Consider the following 27520-nt stretch of genomic DNA (forward strand, 5'->3'; position numbering starts at 1 on the left):
GCCCTTGTCCAATCCAAGGACAAGGGGCTCTTCTCCACCTCCGATGGGCGGTGGAGGTGGAGGCCGCGATTTCCTGGGGAGGGGTTCATGGTGGCATCTGGGAGTCCCCTTTAAAAAGGGGTCCCCCAGATGCCCACCCCCCTCCCAGGAGAAATGAGTATAGAGGTACTTGTAGTACCCCTTACCCATTTCCTTTAAGAGTTAAAAGTAAATAAACACACAAACACATAGAAAAAGTATTTTAATTGAACAAAAAACATAACCACGAAAAAAGTCCTTTAATATTCTTAATTAACCATTAATACTTACCTGTCCCTTTAAAAGCCAGTTCCCACGCAATATCCTCGGAAATATACTAATCAGTTACAATGTAACAAAGTTATTACAATGTAACAACTTTGTTACTTTGTAACACCACCGCACCCGACGTCACTCGCCGCTCACCCGCCGGCCGCCGCATACACGCTAGTCCCCGCCGGCTCCCGCCGTCCACTCCGCCCACACCCGAGACCCCCCAATCCATGGACCATGCGGGCTGGTATAGTCAGGGTGTGGAGCCCCACGCGGCCGGTGCTCCGCATTCTGGCTATCCCAGTCTGCATGGGGGACAAAGGGTTAAAGAGGTCTGGGAGGGGGGACCCCACGTCGTTTTTTTTTATATTTCCCACACTCAGAACGAAGTAAGTAAAACTCTTCCCACTTGGGGGAATCTATGAAAATAAAACACTATTGTTACCTGTGCAAAAAAAACTGACATTTTCCGCATTTAAAAGACATTTTCGCCCTTGAAACTTAAAAATCGATTTTCTCAAAAACTATAAGGTCTTTTTGAAAAAAAAATTTGTCCTCTTATTCCCACTGATCCCCTTAATATACCCTGTGAATTTGGTGTTCCTAAATTTTAAGCAGGCTTTGCTATTAACCGTTAAAGTCGGCGGGTTTTTAAATGTATATATTTTTCCTTTGAAACTTTAACATCGATTTTCTCAAAAACTATAAGGTCTTTTTGAAAAAAAATTTTTTCCTCTTATTCCTTCTGATCTCCTTAATATATTCTCCAAATTTGAGGCTCTTAGCACTTAAGGGGGCTTTGCTATTAACCCTTAAAGTCGGCGGCTACCTAACATTGATCCATGCGTCAACTTTTCCGCTTGGCAGCATGACCTTACGCATTAATTGCTAGTAGGATTTTACGCGTAAGCCTATAACGTAATAACCTGAATTACGGTATACTTACGCGTGATTGCGTAAGTGCTATGCGTAATTATAGACATGTACCGAAATTGAATGTCTATGCCGTAAGCGTAATTTCGTAATGCGTAATAGCGTAAAATTACGCGTAATGATCCGTAAGCGTAGCTTTCTCCATTACGACCAGCACTGAACTAAGTAAGAACTTTCTGATTTTATTCCTTTTATTTTTAAGCTCTGTGTTTTATATGTTAATAGGCGTATATAATTATATGTAATGCATTTGTGTTATTAAACGTTTAAAAATCGTTTAGCGGTTATGACCTGTTGCTGAACATACACAATCGTACCTATTCTCCTGAACTCGCTACCCTGTGTTTAATAGAAGTATACATTTATAACCCGTATGCGTGAATCCGGCTCAGATAGTCAGTTCTGACCCAGATTCCTGCATACCGCAAGGGGTTAAGAGAGCGTTCTCCAAATCCTAGTATAATTACAGTAGCGGGCTGTGTAACTCGCTTGGTGGCAGATCTTTGAATTGTATATGTGTGGAGTGATTCGGTTGGTATCAGAACGCTCCCTTCGTGAGTCAGTTCATCAAATTGCGAACGCGAGTTACCCTTCGTGATGAACAAATGACCGTGTGAGAGGATTTCTGACGCTGATCGACTGACCCACCCGCAGACCGGCCTAGCGGTCGGTGACAGTTTGGTTCGCGCAAACTTTCGCAAACCGCAATAATCTTCAATGGGGAGGCGAACTTAAAAATTTAGAAAAATTTCTGCTGGCTAGAAAAATGATAGAAAAGATGTTTCAAGGGGTCTAATACCTGGAGGAAGACATGGTTGAGTGAAATACACATCAAAAGTCCCAGAAAAAAAATCTGGATTTGACACAAAGCAGTGTTTTAAGGTCAGAAATCTCATTGAACATTCAATTGCAGGCCTACACTACTTTACAACAGGCATGGGTTTCCGAATTCCGCGGAAGCTAAAATTCCGAAATTCCGCCGGAATTCGGAAATTGCAATCCGGAATTCGGAATTCCGGCAAAATCGGAATCGGAATGAATTGACCAATCAGGAGATGCGGAATGAGTTGACCAATCATAATCAGCGGAAAGTTACCGTGCTAAAATAACGGTTTCAACATTTTTTTTATCCAAATTTACAAAATACAAATCAACTTTATTAACAATAGACTGTTATCAACAGTATTGATGATCATCTTAAATTTCAGATACTAAAACGATATTTCAAATGAGCGATTGAGTAATTCCTCCTAAATTTATGGAAATCCGTTTAAAAAATACGGAAAGTGCACGTGGCGGAATACAGCGGAATTTTGTTATGGCGGTATGCGGAATTACCGCGGAATCGTAAATTAGCTCTTCTGACCATGCCTGCTTTACAACATCAGGCGGTGTATTCCTCCTTCCCTCCTCCCTGAGGGAGGAGGGTCTTGTCTTCCAGGGAATTGTAGCATTTCAAAAGCCAGCTTACATACCTTGGCCGGGAATTGAACCCAGGTCTGAGTGCTTGGTAGGTAGCTCTCTTCACCACTATACCACCACCAACACTACATGCTGAAGCCAGCCTAGCATGTACCATTATGATATATCCAAGAGAAAAATGAGCTTGCTTAAGGATTTGTAGTATGTCAAAAGCTAACTCACATTGGCCAGGAATAGAACCCAGGCCTACCGTTCTGTAGGCTGCTATCCACATGTAATGATCCACTCTGCTGTCTGCACAGACAGACAGCTTTTTGACCATTTTGTAGGTCTGAGTGCTGCAGGTCTCTGGAAAAGAGACCTGTCTTCAGTTTGCAAGTTTCAGAGTTGCTCTGCAGGTGAGGAATTTGCATATACTTGTCATGCAAATGGCTTAGCTCCTTCCTTTGATGGCTTGCAGTATAAATTCCTTTTGCTCCCAGAATTCCTTGCTGGTCATAGAGGTTTGTTTGCTAAACTCACCTGGAGTGTCAGCCATTGCTATCTTAGTGTAGTTAATTCTTGGGGAGTGCTCCTTGCATTCCTATTTAGTGCAGTCAACTAGTGTATATTTGTATTGCCTATTCTGCCTTGTCTGTGCGATTGCACGGTCGCCAGCGGTTGGCGATAGTGAATCGTTCTGCCTTGAACTTAGATCGCATTTGCCCTAGCGTTAGAGGCGGTGGATCTTTCCAGTCCGTATCTTGGAGTATAACCTCGGCTGCGGCTGCTACTGGTTGCTCCTTCTGTCTGTCTTGTTGTGTGGATCACACTCGCTCTTGCGGAAGAGCAGCGGTTCCTTCTCAGTCCTGTTCCTGTGTGCGGATCGCACTTGCTCTTGCGAAAGAGCAGCGGATCCTTTTCAGTCCTGTTCCTGTGTGTGGATCGCACTCGCTCTTGCGGAAGAGCAGCGGATCCTTTTTAGTCCTGTTCCTGTGTGCGGATCGCACTCGCTCTTGCAGAAGAGCAGCGGATCCTTTTCAGTCCTGTTCCTGTGTGTGGATCGCACTCGCTCTTGCGGAAGAGCAGCGGATCCTTTTCAGTCCTGTTCCTGTGTGTGGATCGCACTCGCTCTTGCAGAAGAGCAGTGGATCATCGATGTCTTGTTCCTGTTGTTTGTTTGTCCAGAGTAAATGCTTGCTGTTGCCTGAGGTAAGGCAACTGATTAGCAAGCGTTTCTGTTATTTGTTTGTTTGTCTTTCTGATTTCATTTGTTAGTTAGGGTGGCACGCTTATCACTGGGCGCCTAACGCGCGGTGATCGTGTCTTAAACGCGTTCGCTGTTGCGAATGAGTGCGATGTTCGCGTTTAGTGTTTGTTATTTTTCTTGATGTTCTAATCATTGTTATTTGCTATGTCTTTCTTGCTACACTTGTGCTCTGTCTAATTCGGTCTTGTTACACTATTTGGCAATCGCCGCTCTTGCGATTGCGTTCCCACTTTGTTTCCGCTGTTGTGTGTTCACCGTCGCTGGGTGGCGACTAGATTGGTGGACACACATACATTCTGTCTGTAATGATCGCTGCTGCAGCAGGTATTGCTGGAAGCAGTAGTGCTACAGCTCAGGCAGTTCTGATCTATTTCCATGCAAGCTGCATAGCTTTGTCTGCCTTTCCCTGCTGTCAGCTTGTGACTGATTATCATTCACCTGTGTGGGAATCTGCATGTCTGCTCCCATTGGATGACCTCAGTATAAAGATCTGCTTCCTGCAGGGTTTCCTTGGGTTTTCATAGCTTCAGTTTAAGCTTGTCTTGCTGTCGCTTCAGCCCCCGATCGTGGTTCTTGTTCTAAAAGATACTTTGCTGGTTTTGCATCATATATTGGTTCATTGCCCATATATATGCATACCAGCACGTTTATTATTTTCCTTGTATTCGTGTTACGTTGATACATCAGTGTCGCTGATGTATACGTACACGAACTGTTTATATCCTGTGTGCAGTTAGTCAGCTTTCCAGCACGTTTTGGTAGTTTGCGCGTACCGTGAGCACCCGTGCTGAGCTAGTATCCTGGTCCTGTTCGTGGATTGCGTTCATCTCTGCGAAGAGATAACGAATCCTTCTGAATCCTGTTCTGTTACTGTTTGTGGATTGCGTTCATCTCTGCGAAGAGATAACGAATCCTTCTGAATCCTGTTCTGTTACTGTTTGTGGATTGCGTTCATCTCTGCGAAGAGATAGCGAATCCTTCTGAGTCCTGTTCCCTGTGTTACTCCATTCCTAGTCAGCGTTCCTGCTTATGTCATATATCGGTTCATTGCCGATATATACATATGTTAGTCAGACATTACAAATAGTTTCATTGATAGCTGTAATTGTAATACGCTAGGAAAACATACTTATTGTATATTTATCTGTGTTACTTTCATCTATCTTAATCCTGCTATTTCCTGACTATCCTGTCCTGTCTTTGTGAGGCACGCCATCGCCGCATCGCATTGGCTGCCTCATTCCAGTCTGTGTTATTGTGGACGCTTGCTGTCACTAAGTAGTGGCTAGCTAGCAAGCGTTCATTCTGTCTACCTGTCCTGATCTCCTCAGTTCTGGTTTGTGCGCTCAGCGCTACTTTGCGCTGAGACGTTATAGCGAAAGCATTGTTTGTGGCTGTCAGATCTGCACTGGCTCTGTGCGCCACAATCTCCTATTGGAGTCAGTCCTCCCCTCCACTATACTAGGGATAGCCTGTTTCCTTGTGCTAGTGTGTGTACCTCCTCCACGTCAGCTCATGCGTTGCATGCTGACTGTGGAGAATACACCACCAAGCCTTACATTATGAAAACCCCATTACCAATCCACATTGTGGGGGGGATTCCCAGAAAGTATGACACTGTTAATTATGGTTCCTGTTCCTTTAAGAAATTTGAAGAACTTAACTCTGAAACAGAAAATGAGTTTTTCTCTGAATGTGCCAGGTTCCTGGCCAATCCCGATCTCCAAGCGACTCCTGTTTCAACCTGGGCACTCCAACTAAGTTATATTTTGTTTAAGGGGGAATTATTCCAGTGGGCATTTGATGTTCTCAATCATTCCGATTTGAAAGAGAGACCGCTGGAATTTCTAGCGTTTGTGATCCATAACTGGTTGCGCATAGATCCATTGCCTTTTCCTCTTAATGAACTCCTGGCAGCAGGCCAATCAGCTTCTCCTTCAATTGCTTGCAAAAATGTTCAGAAAGCAGAAAGTGTTACTGATAATTTTCCTGCAGCCTTGAATAAATCACCAAAAACAGCAGGGTCTAAGGCAAAACGCAAACGTTCTAAGAAACGTGTCCGATCTGTAGAGTCGTTATCCTTAGCGACTGAGACCTATAATGAGATTCTGCCATTAACAGATAATGAAATGCAATTGTCTTTCAGGGGAGTTAAATGGACTTATGAAACTACTAATGAACTTTCCTCCCTGGCTAGGGAAAATAAAGATTTCTGTTTAAAAGAATTATCTGAGTATGATTATGAGGAGATATTACAGAGTATTGAACAAATCAACTTATTTGTGAACCAAGGAAAGTTTGCATACACTACAGTTCAACACTTGCTACAGGTATTAGAGATTCTTAAGAATAAGGAATCTGCCAATCACCTGCTAATTAACCCTATACATGTGCCTGCCACAATCATATCTGCAAACTGTGATCAGCCTGAATGTTTCGCTGTTAAGTATGCATGGGATCCTCCATTCGAGAGGGGAGAGATGGAAGCCCTGGTCTGTGAATGGAAGAATGATTCAAGTTCATTTTGTCAATTTTACAGTGCAAAAAGTGAAATGGTATTGAATGCATGCATTAAGTCAGCCTATAACCTAATAGAGGCTGGTGTGTGTAGGTATGACTGTGTGGCTCCTTTGATTGATGTGTGGGAACTGATTTTGGATGATTTTTATGTGACTCCGAATTCGCAAATATGGCGTTCTGACCCGCCTGCTTCAGCACCTTTCGCTGATTCAGCAGGTGATTCGGAGCTCTTTTCGTGTGAAATTGAAGTTCCTGCAATTCCACCCTGTACCATGGGTAACTCAGTGTTACTTACCAGTAAAACAGAAGCCACTGATACATTCTTAACCTTGCCCTGCACAAATTTCTCAGCAGAGAATCCAGAGGTTCTGCTGACTTCCGAATCCAGTCTAGCCAGTACTCATGACTCTTTGTTCAGTGAAACAGACACCAGAAAAATCTGGCCTGCCTCTGCAAACACTTCTGCAGAAATTACCTGTGTTAATAAAGTTTAACTCCTGTCTGATCCAGCAGATGCCAATAGATGCACTACATCAGTTTCCGAGTCCCAGCAATCCTGCCTAGAAACCTCAGAACCCCAACATCTGAATTTCCCAATTTTACAAATGAATGGTGATTCAGATGCGCAAACATTGTGTTTTGATCTTCCTGTTTCTACACCTCGCTCTAGTTTCGTGAATAGCTCAGAGCATCTGCTATGTGAACCTGAAATCGCAAAATTATTACCTTGTTCAGAAAATTTTTCAATAAATTTGCCCGGTACCATGAATTGTGCAGTAGATCTCTCCAATGAAACTCAGGTCACAGAATCATTATGCTGTCCAGCAGGTGCTTCCATGGTTTTGCCCTGCAATATGGACTGTTCAGTGATCCTGTCCAGTGAAGCTGTGGTCGCAGAGTCTTATGCTTCACCCAGTACTTTGGATACTTCAAACCCTCTAGCAGAGGAGTCTGAGGCACTGCTTACCTCAGTTGGTGTTGCAGTAATATTCACTTGTCTAGCAGCTGTTTTGGAATTACAGTCTGCTCTAATAAAACTTGATGAATTTCTGCCCAGCAAAGCAGAAGCCATTGAAATACTGTCCTCGTCAGCAAGTGTGTTAGATACCTTGCCCTGTACACAGTCTGATTTAACCAATGTTGTTGAGTCCCTCTCCAGTGTTGTAACAGCCGAGGAACTCCAGCCCTGTCCTCTGAATGTTTCAGAAGTCTTGCCCTGTAACATGGATAATTCTGATTCTCTGGTCAAAATAATAGAAATCTCAGAATTTCAGTCCGGTCTGACGAGTGTTCCTGAAACCCAGCCCTGTATCCTGAAAGATTCTAGTTCTCTGGCCGCTGTGGCAGAGGTTCCAGAGTCCCCTTCCTGTCCAGGGAATTCCTCAGTTTTGCCTAGTCCAGTGGGGGCTGCTGCAATACTGACTTGTTCTGCAGCGCCTCATGAGCTCCAATCCAGTGTATTAGATGAGTCTCTGTCCAGTCCAGAGGTAGTTGTGGAGTCCCTATCTGGTTCAGTGCATACATCAGAAGATTTGTCCTGTCTTGTTAGTGCCCCTGAATCTGATTTGTTACTGACTTTGCTGGAATCAGCGACATTTAAAGAGAGTCTGAAGCGAGAATAGATCTCGCTTCAGACCTCATAGCTAGCAGGGGCATGCGTGCCCCTGCTAAAACGCCGCTATAGCGCGGCTTAACGGGGGTCCCTGTCCCCCCAAACCCCCTCCGAGCAGCGGGGGAGCGCTTCCTGGTTGGGGCAGGGCTAACCGCCGCAGCCCTGCCCCATGCGCGTCTGTCAGACGCGTACCTCCGCCTCTCTCCCGCCCCTCTCAGTCTTCCTTCACTGAGAGGGGCGGGGGAGAGGCGGCGATGCGCGTCTGATAGACGCGACTGGAGGCAGGGCTGCAGCCGTTAGCCCTGCCTCCAGGAAGATCAGGTCCAGCGACCTTTTTTCCGACCCTGGTTTGCGGGGGGTGGGTTGGGGGTGAAGGGACCCCCGTTAAGCCGCGGGATAGCGGCGTTTTAGCAGGGGCACACGTGCCCCTGCTATATATAAGACCTGAAGCGAGATTTAGTCTCGCTTCAGTGTCTCTTTAAGTCTGATCCTGCATTCTCGTGTAAAAGTCCAGTAGTTGCGAAGTCTAGTCATGATGATTTTTTTTGGCCAGTCCTGGTTTTGGTCCTGTCTGGGCTGACCCTGAGGCTCACAGTTCCTTGACATGCCCAGAGGTTTCTCTTGTGCCAGTGTGCCCAGATGTTCTTTGTGTGCCAGAATGCCCAAGTGTGTCTAAGGTGTTAGCGTGCTCTGATGCTTCCTTAGTGGGAACATGTTCTGATGTTGCCAGTCTGCCTGCATGCCCAGAGATGGTTCTGGTCCCTGAAAGCCCTGATCTTGATGTTTGTCCTTGTGGCCCTGACTCGGGAATTGCCCTAGGTTCCATAGGGGTTCTTGATAGTTCTCCATGTGAGCCTAAGGGGCATTCTGACCTATGGGGATCTCTTTGGAGCTTCAAGGTGTTCTGGGAGGTCTCTGAGAAAACTTGTCCTGGTGCCTTGGACTGGTTCAACAGTGGGTTTTGTGTTGGTAAAGACAGTCCCGGTGGGCATTGCAAAGGCTTTGGCGTTTTTGAACGGTTCCTGGAAGGCGGTGGGTATCGCTCAGGGAGTTTCGGAGGGCTTTCTTCTGGAAATCATGGTTCTGATGGGTGTCACACTGGGGCTTGTAGTACTAATGGGCATGGTTCTATAGGTTCTGGTTCTGATGGGTCCAGTCTTGTGGGGACTGATTCTGGAATTCGGTCTTGCCGGGCTGTCCCGGTCATCATGAATTATCAGTCAGACTGTTTTGTTGGGAATTTCAGTTTTGAAAAGCGTCTGGAATCCGCTTTTAAGGGCGGGGGTACTGTAATGATCGCTGCTGCAGCAGGTATTGCTGGAAGCAGTAGTGCTGCAGCTCAGGCAGTTCTGATCTATTTCCATGCAAGCTGCATAGCTTTGTCTGCCTTTCCCTGCTGTCAGCTTGTGACTGATTATCATTCACCTGTGTGGGAATCTGCATGTCTGCTCCCATTGGATGACCTCAGTATAAAGATCTGCTTCCTGCAGGGTTTCCTTGGGTTTTCATAGCTTCAGTTTAAGCTTGTCTTGCTGTCGCTTCAGCCCCCGATCGTGGTTCTTGTTCTAAAAGATACTTTGCTGGTTTTGCATCATATATTGGTTCATTGCCCATATATATGCATACCAGCACGTTTATTATTTTCCTTGTATTCGTGTTACGTTGATACATCAGTGTCACTGATGTATACGTACACGAACTGTTTATATCCTGTGTGCAGTTAGTCAGCTTTCCAGCACGTTTTGGTAGTTTGCGCGTACCGTGAGCACCCGTGCTGAGCTAGTATCCTGGTCCGGTTCGTGGATTGCGTTCATCTCTGCGAGGAGATAACGAATCCTTCTGAATCCTGTCCTGTTACCGTTTGTGGATTGCGTTCATCTCTGCGAGGAGATAACGAATCCTTCTGAATCCTGTCCTGTTACCGTTTGTGGATTGCGTTCATCTCTGCGAAGAGATAACGAATCCTTCTGAATCCTGTTCTGTTACTGTTTGTGGATTGCGTTCATCTCTGCGAAGAGATAACGAATCCTTCTGAATCCTGTCCTGTTACCGTTTGTGGATTGCGTTCATCTCTGCGAAGAGATAGCAAATCCTTCTGAGTCCTGTTCCCTGTATTACTCTAGTCCTAGTCAGCGTTCCTGCTTATGTCATATATCGGTTCATTGCCGATATATACATATGTTAGTCAGACGTTACAAATAGTTTCATTGATAGCTGTAATTGTAATACGCTAGGAAAACATACTTATTGTATATTTATCTGTGTTACGTTCATCTATCTTAATCCTGCTATTTCCTGACTATCCTGTCCTGTCTTTGTGAGGCACGCCATCGCCGCATCGCATTGGCTGCCTCATTCCAGTCTGTGTTATTGTGGACGCTTGCTGTCACTAAGTAGTGGCTAGTTAAGCAAGCGTTCATTCTGTCTACCTGTCCTGATCTCCTCAGTTCTGGTTTGTGCGCTCAGCGCTACTTTGCGCTGAGACGTTATAGCGAAAGCATTGTTTGTGGCTGTCGGATCTGCACCGGCTCTGTGCGCCACAATCTCCTATTGGAGTCAGTCCTCCCCTCCACTATACTAGGGATAGCCTGTTTCCTTGTGCTAGTGTGTGTACCTCCTCCACGTCAGCTCATGCGTTGCATGCTGACTGTGGAGAATACACCACCAAGCCTTACACTGTCTCTGTGCTCTCTCTTTTTAAGGGCTATCTTGCCCTGCATTGCTTCAACTCGTACAATTCCCATCTGGCATCTGTGGCAGTGCAGAGACTGTGTACGTCTGCACTCCACAGCTCCATCTGCCAGTGGGAATTTCCCTCTACAGATGCATAGCACCATAGCTGGGTTCTGTCAAATTATATGCTTGTGGAGGATTTCCGCAGTGTCAGCGCGCATCCTGTGCGCTGACCACGGAGATAATTCCCCAATCGTTACACCACACCATTATACCACCAACACAACACACTACAATGCTACATGCTGAAGCCAGCCTAGCATGTACCATTGTGATATACCCAAGAGAAAAATGAGCTCGCTCTCTCTCTCTTTCTCGGACTTGATGCCATTGAAGTGAACTTTCAGCTTAAAACCATCAACAGATACCAGCAGAATTTCACAGGCAATTTCAGAATTCCACCGGATTGAAAAAGCAATTCCGTTCCGACCAAACGGAATGGAATGACCAATTTCTGCCAAAAAATGGCGGAAAATACAATTTGGCAGAAAGCGGTGACCATCCCTACTAGAGAGAGAAAGAGAGAGATGAATCTACATGGCTATCTGGGGTTCTCTTCGGACAACTGTTGAACACAAAAGGCAAGGCCATGCCTGGGTGGGCTTGAATCACCAACCTTTCAGTTAACAGCCAAACACGCTAACCATTTGTGCCACAGAGACTGTGTACCACAAAGACTGTGCATGCAGTTGCAGTTGAATGATTTTATGGGGATTGTCACGGACGATTGCGGGGACGCAGGCGCGTCCTGGACGACCGTGAAGAAAAAGCAATCGCACTCGATTCCCTGCATCGATTGCGCTTCAAAACGGTACAATCCGGGTTGAGTGTGTAGGGGCAGCTGCAGTCTTTTCTCAGCAGAGAGAGAGCCCCAGCCTAAATGCTGGTTGGCCCTTTTGATATGCTAATGAGCCTGGGCCCAGAGAGTCCCTGGCTTCAAGCTGTGCTGATGGCCCATCCATCAGGTATAAGGTGACAAACACCATGACAGAACCAATTTAGAGTGAGGAAACTCAGACACTCCGACTCCTTTTCCCAGCAGGGAGCCGACATGTGGCTTGCTGCTGCCAACTTCAAAGAACCTTTGCCTGGGAATGACCTGGTATAAATCCCAGGGGTCTCTCATATTCCATAAACTGCTATATGTATCATATTTTCTGTGTTGCCAGGCTGGCAGACCCTCCAAACTAACAGAGCAGGTAGGGCCCTGCCTGGCGTTGGTTCTGAGAACATTTCAGAACCTTCTGAGGTAAAGACTGCCCGTTAGGCAGTTCAACAGTGCCCTAATGGTACCACAGGGGTCCCACCCCTCATGTTTGGTATCAGACTGCTGGGTACATCGAGGCCGACCTGAAAATATTAGTAAATCTGCCCTGACCTGTACGGTTCTGTGAGATAGAGCCCATATATGGTTAAGGCATGATTTCTGGTCTCCAGGACAAGGGCAGGACTCATCTCATGTTCTAAGGGGATGTGTGGGCCCGCCCTCACTTCCTCCTACTGAATCAGGGGCATAAGAATGGGAGAGGAGCCAAACTCAGGGTCCTCCACACTGAACCATCTTGCACTCATCAGATGCCAGCTTGAGGATATGCTGGCATCCACCTGGTCTGAACTCTGAACTCTGGACTTTGAAACCAAGGACTTTATGATTCTTCCCACAATAAGGACATCTTTCCAGGAACTAAGTATTTTTCTCCCTTCTTTTATTTTTCATACTGGCTATTACTGTTTTACTAATTGGTGCTTTTCATAATTGTCTGTATATATTAATTATTTATATTGCTGTGAATAAACGACTTTTCCCAAGTCATTCACTGTTTCGCTACCCTGCTTATCAGCACACACAGAAATGATCCCGGGTCTCTGAAGATACGCTACTGTTTGTTTGTTGTTGGCTAGACAGAATATCGTGTGTTAACCGTTTTATTCGCAGGATTAGTCAGTCAGTTAGTGGGCCCCACGGTCCCATAGTAACCGCGGTGGTGGCAGTTTACTCTGAACCAGTGGGTGAAGTTGTAATCACCCGTGTCTCACAGGCTCCCTTCTGAGTTGTCTGCGGCTAATTCTTAACGGTTCCTGCGCATTGACTGCGACCAGAGTTCGCACGATCTGTGCGCTGGCACCGTTTAGAAGGCTAAGTGCGGTCAGCCACTGAGGGCTCCTGTGACAGTGTTAGGCAGCGGTTGGGATTTGTGTTGTGCTGAAAGTATCTGCGATAGCGCTAGCGCTATCGAGAAACGAACTAATTCGTTGGTGTAGCTGGAAGGCAATATATTTTTTATATATACAGAGAGACTGTGTAGCCAGTACCCCTTCCCCAAAGTTTTATTTTATTTGGCATGGAAATGTCCGGGAACTACCAGAACATGTGCCTAGCAGACCTGGAAAATCTTTGCGAAGAGAGGGGCATTGGCATCCTCCGCAAGACAAAACGGGACCTGATGGCAGACTTGTCCAGATGGGATGCCCAGCAACTGCGGGAGCCGGGAGTGTCCGCTGAGGTGGATACCAGCCCATCTGACAATCAAGGGGAACCAGAGGCTGAAGATCTTAGGCGTACAGAGGTTGAGCATCCTGCGGGCCCTGTTGCAACAGTTACGCCAGAGACTGTCAGTATGGACCCCAATCCCAGAGTTTCTGACATTACTCGCCCGGAACTGGCCAGTACTGGACTGTCCATGGGTGCTGACCCGGTAATGCAGCAGGCATTACAAAAGCTGATGGAGACTGACCTGGACAAGTACATGCAGTACATGGAAGCATGAGAGGAACGGGAGCGCCAATCTGCAGAACGCAAAGCTGCTGCTGCTGAACGCCACGCGGAGAGGGATGCCGCAGAGGCGCGGGAGAGACGACAGCATGAGCTCAACATGGCAAAGGTTCAACAGGCCAGCCGGAGTTCACCGCCCAGCCTCCCTGCCGAAGGAGCTGCAGCACCCGTAAGTGCAAAATTTAAATTTGCTAATATTGAAAAAGACACAGACATTGACTTGTTTTTGCGGTCTTTTGAAAAAGCATGCCGTCAGTATCGTCTGTTCCCAGACCAGTGGGCCAGACATCTGACACCTTTGCTGCGCTACAAAGCGCTTGATGCCTTCGCAGAATTGCCTGCGGAGAAGGATAATGATTATGCTGCTATAAAAGACGCTATCATTACTAAGTACCAGCTGACGCCAGAAGCCTATCGGAAAAAATTCAGGGCCTGGCAGAAAAAGCCTTCTGATTCGTACCGAGATGTGGTCAGCAGCTTGCTCACCACACTCCGCCAGTGGACACTAGGCCTCACCAAAGGGTCTTATGATGTCCTGGAGGACTTGATAGTCCTCGAACAATTTCTGAACATTTGCCCTGCTGATGTACGACAGTTTGTGTTAGAACGCAGGCCGGCTTCAGCCACTGTCGCTGCAGACCTTGCTGAGACTTTTGCAACTACCCGGGTGGCTGATACCCGCAGAACTGTCCCATCCAGCTGGAGAGGAGGTCAGCCCAATACCTCGGCAGACCCTCCTGCCCCTGTGAGCCGTCCTCCACAGAGGCCACCCAGCGCAGCTGCTGCACCCAGGCCTGCAGCGCCTGGAGAGGTCACCTGTCACTACTGCCGCCAGCCCGGACACATGAAATTCGACTGTCCGGAGCGGAGACAGACACCACCAGCACCTGGATCATCTGCATCACCTGCACCTCACCCACAGCAGAGGCAACCCGCCAGCGAACCACAGCCTGGATCATCTGATTTTGTCCTGTTTGCCCGCGGAAAGGAAATCCGCGACCGAACCGACCAGCAGCAACTTGTTAGAGTGAACGGCAAAGTTGTCACCGGATTTCGAGACACCGGAGCTGACATCACGTTAGTTCACTCACATCTTGTGCCAAAGGAGAGCATCAGCTCCAGCCGATCCCTTGCCCTTACTGGAGTAGAGGGCACCCTTTTCCACATAGCCCACGCCAGAGTGAAGCTGGATTGGGGAGTGGGAGGGGTCCACGAAAGGGTTGTTGGGGTTATGAAGGATCTCCCAGTCCCTGTGTTGCTAGGGACTGATTTGGGCAAGCTTGTGTCCTACTATGAATTTGCCACGACCGCCTTGTCGCTCACGGAAGGAGACGGACTCTCCACCCACCACCAGGTACTTTATACACTTGGGGGAGCACCAGGGGGAGGTGGGTTGAATGTGCCCAGTTCAAGGGTACCAGGTTCAATAGTGCCTGCTTCAAAGGCACCTGAGTTTGATGTACAGACTGTCTGTTGTGATGATGCTGTAACTGTACCTGAGTTTACTGTACAACCTATCTGTAATGAAAAAATGTCTATACCTGTCAATATCATTACTGCATGCAATGATGATTTGAGTAATGTCCGTCTGTGCCATTCTGACAGTGTACCGGTGCTAGCAGTACCGCGCAGCTGCACTGCTCAGAACCCGAGCTCAGGACAGGTGGAGGGGGTTCCGGCCTCCTCCCCCTCCTCTGACCACAGGGATGAGACCTTTCAGCCGCTGGCCTCGTGTGACATGAGCCAGTTGGCTGAAACTGACAGCGCCATATTCTCAGCCGCACTACAAAGTGACCCAAGCCTGGAGGTGCTCAGGCAGCAAGCCGCTGAGCCCCTCGCAGACGGGGCCGCTTTCAAGGTGTACTGGGAAGGTGGGAGACTGTACAGTGAGTCTGTACAGCCCCCTACAGGTAGATCCCACGCGGATACCAAGTGGCTTGTGGTCCCGAGTGCGTTTAGGGGACATGTGCTGAAATCCGCACATGGTAATCCTCTGACCGGGCACTCGGGTGTCCGCAAGACACTCGCCGGTATTCGGAAACAGTTTTATTGGCCCCGGATGAACAGGGATGTAGCCAACTACTGCAGGGCATGTGCCGTCTGTCAGGAGCTGGGAAGGTCCAGGGATTCCCGCGGGGTTCCCTTAGGTCCACAGCCACTCAGCAGGGGAACCCTGCGTGGGCTGGCTGTTGACCTAACCAACCCACTGCCCGTTGTCCGCAGTCCCGGCAGACACCACGTCCGACTGCAGTGGCGCAAACGCCCTGTCCAGAACGGTCCATGTTGGGTCAACCCTGAGGGTAGCAGACCGCGACCGGTCCAGGGGAACCGAGCCACAGGCTCCAATAGGTTTTCCCGCCGTACCGGCAACTCGAGGCCCGTCAGCCAGGTTAGCGGCGCCGCCACACATCTTGCGGATGAGTGGCTAAGCCACGGACAAGGGGGAGGGCTGTCACGGACGATTGCGGGGACGCAGGTGCGTCCTGGACGACCGTGAAGAAAAAGCAATCGCACTCGATTCCCTGCATCGATTGCGCTTCAAAACGGTACAATCCGGGTTGAGTGTGTAGGGGCAGCTGCAGTCTTTTCTCAGCAGAGAGAGAGCCCCAGCCTAAATGCTGGTTGGCCCTTTTGATATGCTAATGAGCCTGGGCCCAGAGAGTCCCTGGCTTCAAGCTGTGCTGATGGCCCATCCATCAGGTATAAGGTGACAAACACCATGACAGAACCAATTTAGAGTGAGGAAACTCAGACACTCCGACTCCTTTTCCCAGCAGGGAGCCGACATGTGGCTTGCTGCTGCCAACTTCAAAGAACCTTTGCCTGGGAATGACCTGGTATAAATCCCAGGGGTCTCTCATATTCCATAAACTGCTATATGTATCATATTTTCTGTGTTGCCAGGCTGGCAGACCCTCCAAACTAACAGAGCAGGTAGGGCCCTGCCTGGCGTTGGTTCTGAGAACATTTCAGAACCTTCTGAGGTAAAGACTGCCCGTTAGGCAGTTCAACAGTGCCCTAATGGTACCACAGGGGTCCCACCCCTCATGTTTGGTATCAGACTGCTGGGTACATCGAGGCCGACCTGAAAATATTAGTAAATCTGCCCTGACCTGTACGGTTCTGTGAGATAGAGCCCATATATGGTTAAGGCATGATTTCTGGTCTCCAGGACAAGGGCAGGACTCATCTCATGTTCTAAGGGGATGTGTGGGCCCGCCCTCACTTCCTCCTACTGAATCAGGGGCATAAGAATGGGAGAGGAGCCAAACTCAGGGTCCTCCACACTGAACCATCTTGCACTCATCAGATGCCAGCTTGAGGATATGCTGGCATCCACCTGGTCTGAACTCTGAACTCTGGACTTTGAAACCAAGGACTTTATGATTCTTCCCACAATAAGGACATCTTTCCAGGAACTAAGTATTTTTCTCCCTTCTTTTATTTTTCATACTGGCTATTACTGTTTTACTAATTGGTGCTTTTCATAATTGTCTGTATATATTAATTATTTATATTGCTGTGAATAAACGACTTTTCCCAAGTCATTCACTGTTTCGCTACCCTGCTTATCAGCACACACAGAAATGATCCCGGGTCTCTGAAGATACGCTACTGTTTGTTTGTTGTTGGCTAGACAGAATATCGTGTGTTAACCGTTTTATTCGCAGGATTAGTCAGTCAGTTAGTGGGCCCCACGGTCCCATAGTAACCGCGGTGGTGGCAGTTTACTCTGAACCAGTGGGTGAAGTTGTAATCACCCGTGTCTCACAGGCTCCCTTCTGAGTTGTCTGCGGCTAATTCTTAACGGTTCCTGCGCATTGACTGCGACCAGAGTTCGCACGATCTGTGCGCTGGCACCGTTTAGAAGGCTAAGTGCGGTCAGCCACTGAGGGCTCCTGTGACAGGGATGTATGTGTGTCTTTTGGAAGGAGTGTGATGATTTGCTCAGCTGCCTGTGCAGGCAGGCAGCCTTTTGACCATTGTGTAGGTTTGCATGCTGCAGGACTCTGGAAAGAAGAGCTTCTGTCAGTTTTGCAGCTTGTGCTTGCTGAGGAATTTGCATACGTTGTCATGCAAATTGCCTGGCCACATTCATTGGAGGCGTGTACTATAAGTACTATGTGTGTCCCACAATGCTTGGCTGTTCATAAGGATTTCGTCCTATGTAACACTCCTGGTGGGGTGTCAGCCTTACTCTCTGTTTGAAGATCAGCTTAGGCTGCATTTCCACTTGTGCGGTGCGAATCGCCACAGTAAAAATTCGCATGCAGATGCAAATTTTGCATGCGGGTGTATGCAAATTTTCATGCGAAGTTGCATACGAATTCGCATGGATGACGATGTATGCGAATTTAACCATGGCAGTGCTGGTGTGCTTTTCCATAGTTTCTATGCGAATTCGCATGAAAATTCGCATGCCCAAACTGCATGCGAATTTCCTATTAAATACATTGTATGCGATTCGCATAGCGGTATGCGGTATGCGAATTCTGATGGCTCTGCCACCCGAATTTTTTCTGCACAGAAAAACGCAAAGGAATCCTGACAAGTGGAAACAGTCCCATACACTTGTATTGCTATGCGAATTTGCATGCGAAAAACGCATGTGAATTCGCGATAGTGGAAATGGGCCCTTAGAGTAATTCCTGGAAACTGTGCTAGGCAGATTTCCCTAGTGCAGTTAGGATTGTTTATCTGTTTTGTTTGTCTGTTGCGATTGTCCTGTCCCAGCGGTGGTCGATAGGAAGTCGTTCTGATCTCGGTTCTTGGAGCATAGCTGGTGCAGCGGTTGCTACCAGCTATCTCTTCTGTTCTGCCTCTCTGGATCGCGCTAGCCACTTTTCGCTAGCGCTGTGGATCCTTCTGTTCTGTCTCCTGGGATCGCGCTAGCCACTTTTCGCTAGCGCTGTGGATCCTTCTGTTCTGTCTCCTGGGATCGCGCTAGCCACTTTTTGCTAGCGCTGTGGATCCTTCTGTTCTGTCTCCTGGGATCGTGCTAGCCACTTTCCGCTAGTGCTGTGGATCCTTCTGTTCTGCTACTCTGTACCTGGATCGCGCTAGCCACTTTTCGCTAGTGCTGTGGATCCTATCTCTCGCTTGTCCCTGTTTTCGTGTGTCTGTCTTGTCTGCTACGACCGCTTGCTGGAGGCTCGGTGAGGTAACCGTTAAGCAAGCGTTTGCGTCCTCTGTTTCATGTTTGTCTATCGATGGTTAGTTAGGCGTGCTTGTCTCTATTGTGCTTATCACGTGGAGACCGCGCATAACCGCGTGCACTGTTGCGAATGAGTGCGGTGTTCGCGGTTAGCTAGCATTTGTTATTTTCCGCATCTTCTCATTGTATTATTTGCTGTGCCTTTGCTACCCTCGTATTCATAGCACCTTTTGCTGGGTGCCTGCAAATATACGCTTGTGGAGGATTTCCGCCGTGTCAGCGCACGCGTTGTGCGCTGATCACGGAGAAAGTTCCACAATCGTTACAAGGAGGAAGTAAGTCTGCTCCAAGAAGTTTCAGCATGTAGTGTTGGTGGTATAATAGTGTGGATATTGCGCAAAAGGTGGATCAGCGCAACACCAGGCCGCCTCCGAATGGCCTCCCATCAGAGGTGCGCTGAGCCCCCCCAGAAACTACAAATGCACCTTGAACCCAAACAGAAGCTCTGCATATACACCAAAAGCATGGCTGTTAAGTGGGAGCAGCTGACCAAAAACGAAATAAATTAGTACATAGCAAGGAAATGAACAGCGCTACTTAAAAACAGGCAAGTGCCTACCTGCAAAAGAGTGCAAGCCCCACTTGTGGGATATAATACACACCGAGCATACACATGACCTGTCTACCACTGGAGGAGTAGTATGGATAGCAGCCTACAGAGCGGTAGGCCTTGTCACAGGAGCCCTAGTGGTCAGACCGCAAATTGCCTTCAAATTGGTTTCAGCACACAGACCATGAAAGCTTTGGTCACGATCTTTGCGCAGAAACAGACAGAAATTTGGGCACCAGCCCGACCAGAAGGGAGCCTGTGAGGTACGGTAACTACAACTTTACACACTATTTCAAGGTATCTGTCACCACCACTGGTATGGGCCAGTGGACCCGACTGACTGACTGACTGGTCCTGCAAATAAAACAGTTAAACACACTCTATTCTGTCTAGATATCAACAATAGTAGCGTCTCTTCAGAAGTCTGAGTTCAGTTCCTGTGTATGCTGAATAATAGGGTAGCGGAAGAGTGAATGACTTTGGTAAAGTCTTTTATTCACGGGCAATATAAATAATTAATATATACAGAAAATTATTAAAATCAACAATTATTGAGACATGAGATAACACAGTATGAAAATAAAGGGGAGAAAAAACGGATACTTAGAGTTCATGGAGAGGTGTCCTTTTGTGGGAAAACTTGTAAAGTTCTTGGTTTCAATCAAAGTTCAGAGTTCAGACCAGGTGGATGCCAGCATATCCTCAAGCTGGCACAGATGTGATCAAGATGGAGTTTCAGGGTGGAGGACACTGAGTTTGCCTCCTCTGCCATTCTTATGCCCCTGATCCAGTAGGAGGGAGTGAGGGCGGGGAGCCACACACCCCCTTAGAATATGAGATGAGTCCTCCCCTTGTCCTGGGGACCAGAAATCATATCTAACCATATATGGGCTCTATCTCACAGAACCGTACAGGTCAGGGCAGATTTACTAACATTTTCAGGTCTGTCTCGATTTACCCAGCAGTCTGATACCAAACATGAGGGGTGGGACCCCTGTGGTATCATCAGGGCACTTTCGAACTGCCTAACTGGCAGTCTTTACCTCAGAATGTACTGAAACGTTCTCAGAACCAGCGCCAGACAGGGCCAATCCTGCTCTGTTAGTTTGGAGGGTCTGCCAGCCTGGCAACACAGAAAATATGACACATATAGCAGTTTATGGAATAGGAGATACATCTGGGATTTACAGCAGGTCATCCCTAGGCAAAGGCTCTTTGAAGTTTGGGGCAGCAAGCTACGTGTCAGCTCCCCTGCTGGGAGGAGAGCCAGAATGTCTGATTTTTCCCCAACTAGATTGTTTCTGTCATCGTGCTTATCAACTATATCTGATGGATGAGCCATCAGCACAGCTTGAAGCCAGGGACACTCTGCAGCAGGCTAGTGCCTTTTGGTGGAAGGAGGGAAAGAGAAAAAAAACCCCAGGAATGTCAGTTCTGTTCGCTGCAATGACCAGCAGATCTGACCAAGAAATCAGAGAAACCGACGGCGAATCTTCCAGATTCGCCTACGTTCCTCCCGGCTGATCCGTGACAGCTGGGAGAAAGGGAAACTCCAGGTTGCTACAGGTAGCCCCTACACAACCAATCCAGATTCTATTGATCTGAATCGCAATTGATGCAGAGAATCGAGCGCGATCGCTTTTTCTTCACGGGCAGTTCCAGGACGTGTCTGCGACCCTGCAACCGTCCGTGACAGGCCTGGGTTCTATTCCTGGCCAATGTGAGTTGGCTTTTAACATACTACAAATCCTTAAGACATTTTCTCTTGGATATATCATAATGGTACATGCTAGGCTGGCTTCTGCATGTAGTGTTGGTGGTGGTATAGTGGTGAAGTGAGCTATCAACCACGCACTCAGACCTGGGTTCAATTACCGGCCAAGGTATGTAAGCTGGCTTTTGAAATGCTACAATTCCCTGGAAGACAAGACCCTCCTCCTCCGCGAGGAGGGAGTGAGTGAGGAATATAAGGAATAACGATCAGCTAGGAACAAGCCTATAAGAGCCTAACTAATTTCTCACTAGCAGAGTCTGTCAGCAGCTGTCCCTTAACTAATTACTGTAGGCAGAAAAGTGAGTAAAATGGCAGGAGAACCTTGCCTTTTATAAAGGGGGGTGGGGCTCCAGCAGTGAGTGTAGTCTGATTGGCGACAATGTGCCTACTGACTGTGATGTAGAGGTTCATTGGTTGAGCTCAATGGAGCATTAAGGGGTGAATCAAACTTCTGCAAAAGTTCGCCTTCGCTGGCGAACGCAAACCACCCAAAGTTCGCCTGGAACCGTTTGCCGGCGAACCATTCGGGTCATCTCTACAGACCAAATTCGATCGGCTAGATATGTTTTGGCAAAAACTTTTTTGTTATGGTCACCTCAGTTGATCAATAGAGCCTACTAGGCCAACACTGGACTCACACTGTAGAAACAGTGTTTTTTGGTCACTTAACTGTCAATGAACTACCTCAGCCTGACCATAGGGGCTGGAAAACTGCCATCACCTGCACTCTCGCCAACATGAGCACAAGCATGGCAACCACTACACAAAGATTACCGCAGAGAGGACTAACATTTATGTCCTGAGGGTGTCAACTGTTGACAATGGTGTGTTTTAAGGGGGTTGAACTGGGAGTTTGGCATGTCAGTGTAAAGCGGGCCTAGCTCTTACTGTACCTACACACGCCGCATGTTTTACATTTGTGTATGCAAACCTGTACCATCCATCATGTGCAGAGCCAAGTCACACTGAGCCAGTCTGCATGGCTGCTTGGTCGCGTAACTAGTTAGCATGGAGGAGTTCACAAATAGGCTAAAATACGAAACAATTAGGGTGTGCACTGAGCCAGTCTGATTGGTGGTGGCCTCTGGTGACCTCGAACAAGAACTGTGATTATTGGTCTCTACCTGTCTGACAAATCTCACTTTCAGTTGTATTGTGCAGAGCTCAGTATTCCCTTGCAGCAAGTGATCTCCTGTTCCTGTCTTGTCACAATATTGAGCGACATGCACAGATCGTTACACTTGAGATGTAGATTGGCTCACGTCTTTATGGCTAAAGATTGTAATATGAACAGACAGTTTTTTATAAAGTGTAATTTTTTCTAAATCTGAGACTAAAGATCCACCTTTATTACTAAAAACCCTGTTTTAAGAGTCTAAAAAGCTTCAGAATGTACAAATAAAGGAGTTACATAAAGTGTCATCTGGCATGCATGGTGCTTACTCTGGTTAAACACATTTGGCAAGTGACATGTGTCGCTGTGACCGAGAGTCTGACCTGCCATGTCTCTGCAGAGCTCACCTGATGATCTGCTGATTTATATTGTCATCTCATTAGTATAAAAACATAAGCAGCATCTGACACGAGACACTCTATAGAGCTTCCTGTATTACTGGCTGACCAGAACAGAAGACGGCATTATGAAGGTCGCTTACCCTCTCCTCATCATGGCGTTCTTTGTCTTACAGACCATCTCTGCAGATCACGGTCAGTGTTGTCTGTGTCACGATTACTCCAATCCCTGTACAATCCATCTCAAGTCATGGAAACAGGACAGGATCATTCAGTGTCAAAGCTAGAGATCAAGGGGCCCTATAGCAAAACTTTCCTGGGGCCCGCAGATGTCAGCACTCTTCAGTAATGCCTCCTGTCCCTACCCTAAGGATAGGAGTTATTTGGGTGATTTACATTCCCATGCAATCTACACTGCACATAGTTCATGGGCCCTGAGACACAGTCAGAGGGTGGAGGGGCACAAGAAAGCTAATGGTGAATACATGAAGTACCACCTGGGCCCCCTCTGTTCCTGGGCCCCATAGCTGATGAGTGTTCCTAATTCTGCTATACTTGTATATATTCTGCTGCACTTGTATATGTTACGGCCAGAACCCGAAGTTTGGCCACTTCTAGTTCTGGCCGGCCACTTCGGGTTCTGGCCGGCCAATGCGCGAAGTGGCCGCTGCGCTGCGGCCAATGTTAGAAATGGATTGATTCCTCTGAGGTTAATATATCTTCTGGCCGCAGCGCAGCGGCCAAACGTAGAACAACTTAGTGAATTTATTGCAATTCAGCCGGCGGCAATGTAACAATTCAAGCCGCTGGCTTTTTTTTTTTCTGCCTCTCTCTCTCTCTCTCCTCTTATGGGCAGCCGGCGGGGAAATACGTGTCCCCGAGAGTCGTTTGTGGCGCCAGGGCAGCAGAGCGGGGAGGCTGCAGACATCGCTTCTGCCAGCACCCGCTCTGCAAGAACGGCAGGATTCCCCTGCCGCGACGCTGCCGCGACGAACGACTCCGGGGGGACACGCGTGTCCCCGCCGGCGACCCATAGGAGAGCGAGAGATGCGGTGGGGGGGGGGGGGGGGGGGGCGGGGGAGAAGGAGAGAGAGGCAGAGAAAAAGCCGGCGGCTTGAATTGTTACATTGCCGCCGGCTGAATTGCAATAAATTCACTAAGTTGTTCTACGTTTGGCCGCTGCGCTGCGGCCAGAAGATACATTTAACCTCAGAGGAATCAATCCATTTCTAACATTGGCCGCAGCGCAGCGGCCACTTCGCGCATTGGCCGGCCAGAACCCGAAGTGGCCGGCCAGAACTAGAAGTGGCCAAACTTCGGGTTCTGGCCGTAACATATATATTGGAAAGTGGAAAAGCACATACATATATATATATATATATATATTATTATTATTATTATTATTTAGTATTTATATAGCGCCGACATATTACGCAGCGCTTTACAGTGTATATATATATATATATATATATCTTGTCACTAACTGTCCCTCAAAGGAGCTCCCAATCTAATCCCTACCATTGCCATATGTCTATATTATTTAGTATAAGTACTGTAGTCTAGGTCCAATTTTTTTTAGGGGGAGCCAATTCACTTATCTGTATGTTTTTGGAATGTGTGAGGAAACCGGAGTGCCCGGAGGAAACCCACACAGACACGGAGAGAACATACAAACTTTTTTCAGATAGTGCCCTGGCTGCGATTCGAACCAGGGACCCAGCGCTGCAAGGCGAGAGCGCTAACCACTTTGCCACCGTATATCAGAGGGGTGAGCAACATAAACCAAATTTTACTTTTGCACACAGCGATGGAGCTCCCCAATCTCCACATGAGAAATACATACATACATAAATGCAAAGGGCTGCAACAGGAAGAAACAGTAACAGGGGCTCTTGGTCACGCTTCACAGCATTAGTACCAGCACTTAATTTCACTGACTGCGCCAAAGTGTCCCCAGCATGGTGAGTCCTACTCTAACCGTGCAAAATGCTCATTCTTTCTACAGCTTTCTAATGGGAACAATGCAAAAGCCTGAGAGCCAAACAAATGGGGGGGGGGGGGGGGGGGGAATGGAACTACAACCAGCTAGTGACTGAACTCTCTGGATATTGTTCATTGTACCCATTAGAAAGCTGTAGATAGAATGAGCATCTTTGCATCATTAGAGAAAGGATCACCATATTGAGGACACTTTGGCGCAGCTGGTGAAAATAAGCACTGGTACTAATGCTGCCCAAGAGCCCCTGTCATTGTTTTTCCCTGTCGCATGCTGCAGCCCTTTGTATATATATATATAATTTTAAAGTCACCAAACATTTGGTATGTACATCAAGGCTAACCCAGGGAATGTTTTTTGAAAAGTTTATGTAGCTTATAGTCGATTTTAAAATTTGAAAGGGAAAACACATTTGTAAACCAGTGCAATGCCATTTTGAAGCAGATTTTGACTCATTGTAAATCCCTCAAACATACTATTGTCACCAGATCTCACATGTGGGGCAGGTTTATTAGTGGAACAGGTTAGAAAATATTTTGTGTGGTTTTTAAAAACCCTTAGGGGTTGAGAAAATCGATTGTTTTATTTTTTTTTTTCAAGAAAAGTTTAAACCCTGTGCAATGTGCATTGTGTCAGTTTCAGTCTCATTGGTTTCGCTGCCCTTTAATGTTTTATGATTATTATTTAGTATTTATATTGTGCCAACATCTTCCGCAGTGCTGTACGACATAAAAAAAGAGAAAGACTGTAAATGTGTGTGTGCCCTGCCTACAAATTGAAAACAATGGACAGCATTGGGTCTCCTGCCTTCCAGGCAATTGCCTGGAGATGTTAAAGAAAATGTGTACTGTGACTTTACATTTGAAAAATGTCATAAATTTATTCAGGAAATAAATAATCTTTTGCAAATTAAAACCAATGAGACTGAAACTGACATAATGCACATTGCACAGGGTTTAAAATCGACTTTAACCACTAAGGGTCTTTAAAAACAAAACAAAATATTTTTGTAACAGTCTTACCTGACCGCAGGGTAGCGAGGGATGCCGCTGCAGGAAAAAGCTCAGTTTCCAGAACTGGGTGCGACGTCGCTGGAGACGCGACAGGTAAGATCGTTACAATTTTCATGTTTCCACTATTAACCGTGTCACACATATGAGATCTGGTGACAATAGTATGTTGTAGGGCTTTACACTGAGCCAAAATCTGCTTCAAAATGACACTGCACTTGTCTGCAAATGTGTTTTCCCCTTTTCAATTTTTTTTGAAAATATTCGCTGGGTTAGCCTTACACACCAAATGTTTGGTGGCTTTAAAATCATAGACTTTAACCATTTCACTTTGCACAGTCAAAAATGTAGCTGGCAGGTGTGTCTTAGCAAGCAGCGTGTTGTAGAGGTACCTTCAACTCTCTATCAATTGTAAACACTATAAAAATGCTACAACACGCGCTAATTATAGATAAATAAAAATTGTACTCTTTATTAAAAGTTGTTTTTTTTTCATCAATAGTGTAACGATTGGCCATGCAGATCGTGGTCGTGACTGGAACCTGACTGGCAGATCCACGATCTCTGCATGGCAATCGTTTTGGTTTAAACAAAACCAGAAGATCACAATGGAAATACTGACGTCTGCACAACAGAGTAGAATAATAAATGTGTTTTATTTACAAAAATGCAAGTGAACAAATGCAGATCACCATACACATACAATATACAATCAAACAACGCGTGGTGCACCACAAATACCAGAACCCTGACTATCTAACTATCTATCTATACAAATCTATACAGCAACACACACAATATGAGAATATATACAATATATACAGACACGTCTCAGCAGAATCAGCACACGGAAGAATAGTCATACAAGCCAAGATCAATAACCAGAGAATACAAGGTACAAGGGCAGAAGACAGAGAATAGTCAGACTAGCAAGGATCAAATACCAGGAGTACAGAATATCAGAGCAGAGTTCCGTAACACAGGACTGGATGGCCAGAGTCACAACTGCAGCGAGCAGACAAACGGAATGACCTAGCAATGTGCTGCTAGGAAGTCCGGCCTTAAATAAGCAGCACATTGCTCAGGTGACTGGCCAGAATCTCCCACAGTTCCATCTGCTGGTGAGCCGAGGAATTGCCCCGCTCCCAGCAATATGAGAGCCATCTGCTGGTAGACAGCGGAAGTCCACCTCAGTGCTGCCACCAGCAGGATGACACAGGCACAGATCCTCACAAATAGAAGTTTTTATTGATCATAAAACAATTATACATCAGCAACGTTGACAAATATTAACAATAAGTAAGACGGGACAGTAAAGTTCTCCTAGAAATGAGTAAAGTCTATTGGAGTTTACATGACCGTGGAGGTATCCAACGACTATTCCTCTTCCATATGTCCAAGCTTTGGTGACTTCAGTCGGCCGTGGCCAACACCAAAGAATAGGGCTGTAGGCCTGTCTTCTTCTGAGCTATAAGTGCCAGCTAAATCCATAACTCATTGTTAACCTCTGACATAACTCAAAAAAAACCTCTTGAAACCTGGATACGTGGGTAAAACCGAGTATCCTACAACATAGGTCTAACTAAGACCTCAACTAACTAATTATCTACTTAAAGGGAACCAGAGATGAATGATTCACACAAAATAAACATATCAGTTGATAGCTTGTAAAGAATAAATGCTCTACCTGATAATTTCGCCACTCTTGTGTGCCTTTTTTTAGTGTTTTTTATCCATTTTTGCTCCAGGAAATATCCAATATGGCCGCCGGCTCATATCACTTCTGCTTCCAGGTTATAAGCTGTTCTGGATGTGCTGTCTGGCCTCTATGAGACTATAGACAAGCAGGGCTGCAGCAGGCTTTCATCTGTGTGCTTTCAACTTTATTATTCTGGTATGTTGTGGCCTGTAGGAAGTGTCTCTCATAGAA

General features: G+C 46.8%; 1 protein-coding gene across 2 annotated transcripts in view; it reads left to right on the top strand.

Moving 5' to 3' along the window:
- The first annotated feature begins 22711 nt into the window (after positions 1-22711).
- The window catches only part of LOC137519515 (actinia tenebrosa protease inhibitors-like), a 159611-nt gene continuing 154802 nt past the window's right edge, over positions 22712-27520 (top strand). For both annotated transcript variants that reach the window (XM_068238474.1, XM_068238477.1), the window contains exon 1: positions 22712-22779. In XM_068238474.1, coding sequence (XP_068094575.1) covers positions 22713-22779 — 67 coding nt within the window. In that variant the 5' untranslated portion in view covers position 22712. The remainder of the gene's footprint in view (positions 22780-27520) is intronic.

Source organism: Hyperolius riggenbachi, chromosome 5 (assembly GCF_040937935.1).
Source record: "Hyperolius riggenbachi isolate aHypRig1 chromosome 5, aHypRig1.pri, whole genome shotgun sequence".
Taxonomy (NCBI): domain Eukaryota; kingdom Metazoa; phylum Chordata; class Amphibia; order Anura; family Hyperoliidae; genus Hyperolius; species Hyperolius riggenbachi.